Source organism: Patella vulgata, chromosome 7 (assembly GCF_932274485.2).
Source record: "Patella vulgata chromosome 7, xgPatVulg1.2, whole genome shotgun sequence".
In the NCBI taxonomy this organism is placed as follows: domain Eukaryota; kingdom Metazoa; phylum Mollusca; class Gastropoda; family Patellidae; genus Patella; species Patella vulgata.
In genome coordinates this window covers 22,522,922-22,532,123 of record NC_065885.2, presented here as the reverse complement: position 1 = coordinate 22,532,123, position 9,202 = coordinate 22,522,922, and the positions used below count along the sequence as shown (strand labels likewise).

The 9,202-nt window shown below is 36.9% G+C and overlaps 1 protein-coding gene across 1 annotated transcript; it reads right to left on the bottom strand.

The window, feature by feature from the left end:
- Positions 1-2,476: 2,476 nt before the first annotated feature.
- Positions 2,477-7,494, bottom strand: LOC126826784 (uncharacterized). The gene is made up of 6 exons (XM_056102192.1): positions 7,361-7,494; positions 6,468-6,549; positions 6,021-6,292; positions 4,618-4,875; positions 4,275-4,304; positions 2,477-3,302 (listed from the first exon to the last, which is right to left on the bottom strand). Exons 1-6 carry the CDS (start codon positions 7,374-7,376, stop codon positions 3,091-3,093), a joined length of 870 nt encoding a protein of 289 aa, XP_055958167.1. The 5' UTR covers positions 7,377-7,494; the 3' UTR covers positions 2,477-3,090.
- Between the last annotated feature and the right edge of the window lie 1,708 nt (positions 7,495-9,202).

Here is a 9,202-nt window from a genome sequence, read left to right as displayed (position 1 = left end):
CTGCTGAAATGCACTGCTGTTTTTATTAGAGGTAACCAGTGTATGTTAATAACAGGTCAATTGCCTACACATGATCATAAACGGTTCATATGGGCGGCTTATCTGACGGTCCCATTTCACTCGCAAAGAGATACACCGTCAAAAGTGAAAATGGACGTTTTTGATTTTTGTCTTAGTAATGAGTAATTGCTCCACCATTCCTCAGACATTCTGCAATTCGTCGTGGCATGCTCCTGATCAACCGTCCAATCACGATTTGGGGCAATCTGACCCACTCCTCTTGCAGTGCCACGGCCAATTCTTGCAGTGTTGTCGGCTGACGTTGACGTCGACGAACACGTCTCCCGACCAAATTAAACGTAACACACTAAAGCAAAGATACGCTAAACAGTAAATCTTATGCAAGAACCGATAGGAAAGCAAACATGGATAGATAAACCAGCACGCGGCAGTTTTCATCAACCCTTCCTTGAAGTGTCAAATTTGACAATGAACCCCTTCCACCTGTATGGCGCTATTGTATGTCGCATGTGCAGCTCAGTGGTTCTGTTGGGGCGATAAGTTCTTCATCTGTGAACATACTCTCAAAGCATGTCAAATGTCCATGACTATTTATCATATCACAATCTGCATAGGTATTTGCATTTCAATATCCCCTTCGTTTTTTGAAGAGTATATTTGCTACAGGATTACCCTAGATTACCATTCCACCGCCCATAAAACCGTATAGTCCATGCCCGAACCACTTTCTGTGCATGCACATCCACAGCTTTCTCGGGATTTCCTTGTATGTTTGTTTGTGATTTCTGCGTATTGTGTCTTGTCCGTAAATTTGTATTGTGTAATTGTTTGTGGGTGGTGCAGTCCGCCTGCACTTACTATGAAAGATAACAACCAACAATTAGTATACACACCGCCTCCAGCTAAAAAACCCTGTAAAACATCTTTAGACCATCAAGGTCAATGATTATGCCCACGACTGTGCTCATCGTACGATTAACAATGGATAAAGGGGGTTGCACCGTTGATCATAGTTGGGTTGTGTATTCAGTCGTGCGTAGGTATATATCCACATGATGAGAGGTCTCTGCCTAGGCATAGGGCAACATGTTGACCTGACGGAAATTCCCCGCTTTTCTCAATTGCTTATGAACTATGTAAGCAGGCATTTTAATGAAGAAGACTAAAATGACCTAGTGCCGAAATTTTCTCCTCCTTGTGGAATTATTATAAATGATTCCTTTTGGCGAACCAAGAAGAATCACGGTGAAAAATAGACGGTAAGGATTCCAAAATAGCCGTAGAACAGAAGTGCGGGTAAAACGGTATTTTCATATTGTAGCTTAATAGGGACGGTTAGGGGACATCGTCCGATCAGACATCGTTCTTAAAAGAACTATCTGAATATAAGCACATACTACCTACGGCATTCGGGGAAGAATTTATTATGTTCTATCATGGACCTTGTATTATAAGGTCCATGGTTCTATAAGTGTATTGACATTGATTTACAAATTCACATACTACACAGAGGTTTGCATCCATGTCTGTTGACTTTTTGGTCTGGAATCTAAGCATATAGTTTGCATCTACATTTTCTGTCATCAGAAACACCAAGTCCAGGTCAATATTTTTTATCACAACAATAATTGTGATAGGTTAGGACTTTGTGTTTTAAAGATTAGTGTTACAGGAAGAGACATCCTATTGTCTGGGAAACATCCACAGAGTTAACTCCCATTTACTACTTCGAAAAAAATTATTAGAAAATTACCGGTATATCTGAACGCAAACTGAATAAAACATTATCCGCATTGTTCGGATTTCTAGCTGAATTATTGGGTTCCTTACAGTGGCGTATGTAGGCATCTCAGAAGATGCGTGTGTGTGTGTGTGTGAGGGGGGGGGGGAACATGGGTTCTGGGGAGTACCCGAGAATGTGATAAAATCCGAGAAAATTTGAAACAATATCTCTGCCCATTTAGAAGCATACATATGGGTATAGGGGAGTGAGACCAAGGCTTCGCACATTTGTTTATTGGATGTTATTTCGATGAAAGTACGAGTAAAAATGTGCCACGGACAACCCCACCCCACCTCTCCTTTGGACACGCGCCTGCATTGGGATTATTGATAATCCCCGGTGTTTCTATTCCCATTTTTTTAAAAACAAGTACGAACATCCTATAGGCCAGGAACCGAGTAGTCAATCGATGTGCAATTCTCCATTGAACAAACGTGCGAAGTTTCATACATTTGCGGAGTCTTGGGCTTTTTCGAAGAACGTCATCCCAATGAGGAAGAAGGGAAACAACTATACAACATGACGTGCAGCGTTTGTGGCCCTGTTTCTGATCCAAAATGTCCATACCTCTAATCGCTTTTAAGGCCACTAGCAGTTCATTTTACAAAAACAAACTTACTAAACATTCTTATTTTTTTTATATGAATATACTTTTATTTACAAAATAAAAATAAAAATCAGTTTTTCCAAAGTTCTGTCTGGCGCAATATAGCCCGGTTGGTGGTGAAGTGCCATAAAAACACGTTATGTCATTACAATTAGAAAAGGGCAGATAATTAAATAAGCGCCCATAATAATCTGTTTTATTCAGCGTCACAAATTGGATTTTGCAATAATTGAAGCAGATGCATACAGAGGTTTGATGTCAAAAGAGATAAAATAAATTAATTAAGTATAGCTCAGTTTGTAGAACAAAGTTAACACCAGCGATAATTTCAAATTATATAAAAGTTAATATAATTTCATGCACTTTCTGATCAGATGCGCCTTGGAATGGATGCAGAGACCGTCGCCTCATCTGCTCCACCCCTTCTATCTCTCTGCGCGCCAGTGAGTTGACCAAAACCACAACTTGCAGTTATGGGTACTTAAAATTATGTGAAAAAAGAAGTGAAGTTAAATATAAGCTGTTCCAGAAACCATGCCATTATGTCCTAGAATATGACGTTTTGATAATCTGCGAATTTGACAGATATTGACAGACATTAACACGCATTAGTTATTTACAGAGATTCCTAAAAATACAGTTAAACAGGCGAATTTATAGAGATATACACACAGATAGCTTAACATAAACGAATCAAGAAGAGCGCTACTGGAATTAAAAGGCTTGTCGTCACGATGGCAATGCCAGTACCAGTTAAGCCTTTGTCTGTCAACTTCTCTCCATGCTTTGCATCACCAGGAACGGCTTCTGATCCCTTTGGTTTTCTTGCACCATCGCCTTTTGACTCCATTATTTTTGTTCCATCTCTAGCTTCTGACCCTTTTCCAATTTCTACATAAAATCAAACAAAAACAGGACTAAATAAAAAAACTATTTTGTATTTGATCGCTCAATTATAGATTGTGGGATCTGCATTACAGATAACTATATTATGTTTTGTGGTGATGCTTAATATCAGAAAAATAACATTCTATTTTAATTAAAACTAGTAGTCAGTTTCTGGACGTTTATGGTACCAATTAATTTTGGCTGCTCAAAGAGGAAAATGTAATTATAGGGATTGCAGTGTTGGAGGTAGCATGGCAAGTATGCCATTGACTAGACAGGCTTAATATAACTTTAAATATGTATCACAAATTTAAAAATGTGATTTGTTTTTAAAAAATCAATTCGGCAACTCCGCACGTATATAAACCCTAATTAATAGATCCATATCTTCTTAACTCTTGATAAACACAAAACAAATCCTATAACTTCAAATCTATTCTTTCGTATATAATTATTTAACACATAATCTTCACGTGATTATAATAAGATAGCAATTACGGCATGGTGGTGACGTAGACACCACCATAGTTAAGTTTATCAATATGTGTTATCACTAATAATATGATCATGCTTTGGTGAATCTTTTCAGAAAATAAATCAGATAAAATAAATACAACTCTACGTATGTGTATTATCTACCAGTAAGTTTGTAATTATGCATATACCTAATATTTATTCCGGCAATAATTATAGGTAAACTATACACGTATAGGTATATACAGTAATTGCATACTATCTACTGTAATATGTACACGGTCCGAGAGTCGTGTATGAAAAACAATAACTCCCAAAACCAGCTTTGAATACCCCTTTCTTTAAAACATACCAAAGGAGAGAACGGCCTTTGGTGTATGCTTTTATATAATTGTTTTATATTTAATCTGTCCAGTGAACAGTTTAACCCCAAATATCCATGAACCAAAGCAAAATATCATTAATTAAATATATAATCTATATAGTAGAAAATATACGCACGTGCTTTGTTTGCCTTGTGCTCTTTAACACCTGAAAGAGTAAACAAGAAATATACTGATTAACACCAAATTGAGTCCACAATTCTAGAATGTGTTAGTTTTGTGTAATTGTCAAAACTCAAATGCCTAGGATTTGTATGATCAGTTCTGGAAAGATAATGTATAGGAGGCATATTATCACAAACTGTACTAAAATAAAAAAACCTTTCTGAATCATTAGTCAATGAAACAATCTTATGCTCATAGCCATAAGCATAGTCATAACCTGGGAAATGTGGTTTGTCGTAGCTACGAAAGGATGCCGTGAATTATGATGTTGTCCGGAGATGTATCCCGGTACTTACATTGATCAATGAGAGTAAGTTGTTTTATCAACTTGTCGGTGGTATACCCTTCACCAGTGATGTTAAGTTTCTCCATAATTGCCGCTGTGTGATTAGAAAGAACGCTTTCAATGGCGGCTTTAAGATCCCGTGTCAAAGGGTGAGTCGGATCGAACGATTTCAAATGATCAGACAAAGGAATGGGGTATTTTATGTCGCCTACTTCAGGTTGTTCCCTCTTCTTCAATTGGTTGTAACTATCGTCATCAAGGCTGGAACCTACAAAATCATACAGATTTTAATATTACATGCTACAACTTTTCAACCCATTACTGGTGAGTCGCGGTGGCTCGGGTTCGCTGCTAGCGTTGATTCTGTTTCAAAGTTAGATCATAGGTATTTTTTTATAATTGTATCTAAGTACACTGGCTTAATCCACAGATGTCAAAACTTTAAAACAGCCATAGTGGCTCATTGAGTACGACGTTGGCACACATTGGAGGTTCCGTGTTCCTGTGCGCTTCACCTTGGTGCAAGATGGAGGTACAGACAGACAAGGGCAGTGTCTAGTCTTTGTGATGGAACGAAAAAACGAGCGCCCGTGTACACATTGGCGTTCACGTAAAAGACCCCTTGACAGTTGGAATTCAAAATAAGAGTAGATCGTCGAGCCGATGTCCGAGCAAAATGTTCCTCATAGCACCCTCTATGGCGTATGTCCGTCTGCATTAGCTCATTTGGTTAAAGAAAATGCGACGTTTCATTTCATTTCATTTTAACCCTTTACTGAATTGTTTTCAACTGAACAGTGATATACTATAACACATACTTACATAATGCAACATACAGTATAAATTACTCTAAATAATATTGAAATATTATGATTATATGATATAAACAACATATAAATGTAATCAATTCTTTAGGTGGACAATAGCGGGAGACGAGGTATCTCTTCTAATACACAATTAACGTATTAACCGGGGAAATGAATGCAAGGGTTTTTACGGGAACATTTTACAGTACATATTTTCTGCGAGAACATTTATTTTCTTAAAGTGTAAATATGCAAGCCAAATCTTTCCCATATCCCATAAGTAAAAACAATGTACTATATATTTTAATGTAAATAATGTTATTACCCTATCCATGTATCAATGAGCTCATCAGTGTATGTGTCTATGACGAATACAGTGGACGTTGTCGGATTAGAAACTAATTTAATCTTTAAACTGCTGTAATTTAAGTTTTTACTGCACACCGTCATCTTTATTCTTGAAAGTAGGGCTTTTAAATAGATTAGAGAAAATTCAGCTGACTCTTGAATTCAGAGCCGTTTCAAGTAGTATTAAATGCTCAGTAATGGACAATATCAATATCACCTGATCACATACCAAAAATAAACCAAGAGAAAGGTCTCTTACCCAATAGTGGTTTGTTTAAGGTTGTGGACTCATCTTTATTCTGTTGATTTCTCGGCCCAACACCTAAACCTTTACCACGCACAGGTGCTAAATGAGCACATACCATCACATTGTCAACATAGGCTGTCCAGACCTTGCGAGTTCTCGGCTTATCGTAGTCTGTTATAGAATTCATGACATCATTAAACATTTTAACCATGCTATCAGCGTAATCGTAAGAGCCAAACAAATTCCTGTAAGCGAATCTGGAACACATCGCCAATGCCGGGCATCTAAAATTGGAAAGAAATATTGTGTGTTAGATCGTGTAGAACTAGCAGAAGTATAGCAGAGATGTTAAAGAGTAAGAAAGTTATAATCTGTATATCTTTGAGACTTATTAAACATTTACTGCGTTTCCTTATACGGTAACTATTTCGATATAGCGTATTTTGTGAGGTTACTTACTTGGCATCGACTGTAGTTTGGGCGGGTTTGGGCATAGAATATGCAACACCACATACGAGTAACACCAGCCATAAACTGGATCCTGTAATAGCATATATTATGAGATCATACTAAATACCACGAACCCTATGTCCTATTTTTGGTCTTCAGGTCGTAATATATGTTTAAACCCAAGAAAATAGTATGTTAAACCGAAATGTAAAATAATTAATATAGCTCAAGTGTGTGACGTGAAAGACGTTTTGGAACATTAAAGGAGAACTTTCTACATCTCGGATAGTCAATACATATACTTACCACATTTATCTGTGTTCTTGAAGTGGTTTAAAGCCAGTTGGCTTAAATGCCCTTAAAAGGCAAGAAATGGGATATTATAGCATGGAGGATTCACGCAGTTTCCACCCACTTCCTTCCATTTCGGTGATTTAACCATTTAAATTCTCAATGAAAACAAATTCGTATATAAACTCTAAGGCGGATCAAGCTCTGATGGACCACAGGCAGTTTGACCAGCTGGGCCGCTTTCGAAACTGTGTCGTTCAGAATTACCATAATGGGTGGCAGTTTTCTAGTTTTGTCGCTCAAAAAGATGTCTTTCGATTTGCTTCGTAAAACCATCATACTGAGATAAACCTTGAGATCTACCTCTATACTAAAATATGCGACAGTCCACATGTTCTGTGAATCAGTGTTTCGTGAACACTTCCTGCACATATAACCCTTGTAGAAAATATAATTAGTGGCCTTAACGTAAAGAAAAAAAGACACTTTTCGACGAAAAAATCGGCCAAACTTTGATAGGGTAATCGGTTTCTGGGGTAACTTAACAAATACTTCATGTTGGGGGATACACTAAGCAACATTCTGGATAGGTACAAATAAATAATAATTACCTTGCTGTAGATTCATTTTACTTAGTTTGTTCAGAATGTTTCTGTAAAATAATTAACAGACTCAATTTTCAATTTATTAAAGTGATACAGCCGTCTAACTAAACCACTATAATTTCTGAAAAGATTTCTTACCATGCGTCGACAAATCAGGACAAATTATGCGCACTGATAGCTGTTAGGGTAGTTATTGTACTACAAGACAGTCATGTGATAAATAAAACCATGTGACATAATAACCATATTAATTTACACCAGCCTTTACCAGAAACCTCTACAGCAATCGCTCAAAATACAGGTTACTCTTCTAAACATATCTGATGATTGTCGGTTATCACATTGCTTCAACACATGCATACAATTCATGTACACCCCCCCATCCCAAGATATTTTTTTATTTAGCAAAATGTACATAATATTAAGTAAGAATAATCATATGGTGTCACACATATCTATTTAGCACCTAATTATCAGCCTGAAGATGTTGTTACAGTGCAGACAATTTGCTGTTTGATTTTAAGAGCTCGAAAGCCCAAATGAAGAAAATGCATGTTGTAAGTTTATTGTGTCACATTTTAATGACAGTCTCATATATATATAATGAAAATATATTTGCCCGTTGGATTACGTTATTATTTTCTCCAGCATTCAAGTTGTAAACTGAAATTAATGATCCGGAAAAAGTTAGCATTATTACGTCGATTTATTGGAAGAAACTGGCATCAGATTAACTGTAGATTTATCAAAATATAAAAACATAAACATAGTATCTGATATTCCTAAAACCATAATTATAACATGGCATTAATTGTTTTACGGTTGTTGTTGTTAGAAAATCTGTGTCAAGTCCTGTAACTCTAACTTGTGGTGTACCCCAGGGATCAGTTCTTGGACCAATCCTATTTCGTCTTTACAGCAAACCACTGGCACTTGTTAAATCGACTTGATCACACATCACTGCTATGCTGATGATACTCAACTGTTTAACAGACTCCTTCCATCACATACAAGTCAAGTTGCTGCCTGTCAACAATTCGAAAAATGTATAAATGATGTCCAGAAATGGATGGGCGATAATATGTTAAAACTTAATTCTGATAAAACTGAAGCAATTCTTATTGTTCCTCAACCTCGACTTAAAAAAATGTAAAGTACAATCCCTAAACATAAATGAATTTATCATTCCGTTCGCTTCATCTGTTAAGAATCTTGGAATTCACTTAGATACCTCATTAACAATGGAAATACTTGTGCAAAATATTTCATTATCACCTGCCTAATATTGGATCCTTTAGACATCTTACCACAAGGGATGTAGCTGTCACGCTTGTTCGGTGTATGTTGATTTCTAGACTGGACTGCGGCAACAGTCTTTTTATCGGAACCTCCAGGCAACAAATTCAAAGACTTCAACAAATCCAGAATAAATGCGCCAGAATCGTAACGAGAACTAAACAAAGATGATTCCCTCCACTGGCTTAGGATTTCAGAAAGAATCGTATTCAAAATCTTGAGTCTAACCTACCAATCAGTGTCCAAAATGGCTCCAACATATCTACAAGAACTTGTGCGCCCATATGTTTCCCCGCGATGTTTGCGCTCTTCAAAAATGATCACGAATTCTTAATCATAAAATGTTTTGGAGATGTCGAAAAAAGTATGAATCTTTTTAAAATTTGGGGACAAGAGTGCTATGGATCATTTGCGTGCATCTATATATAAGACGGAGTGTAATGGGTGCGGTACCTTCAAAGACATCGCCATAATTACATGTCTTAGATATTAATAACCATCGAGGTCACTGCACGCGAGGCGAAGCCGCTGTGTAGAATTTGGTTCTTTCTG

Excerpts from the sequence above, each read along its gene's own strand:
- LOC126826784 (XM_056102192.1), bottom strand. Across the intron at positions 4,876-6,020 it reads CTTAAACAAACCACTATTGG|GTTCCAGCCTTGATGACGAT; the intron begins GTAAGAGACCTT and ends ATGATTTTGTAG. Across the intron at positions 4,305-4,617 it reads ACTTACTCTCATTGATCAAT|GTGTTAAAGAGCACAAGGCA; the intron begins GTAAGTACCGGG and ends TTACTCTTTCAG.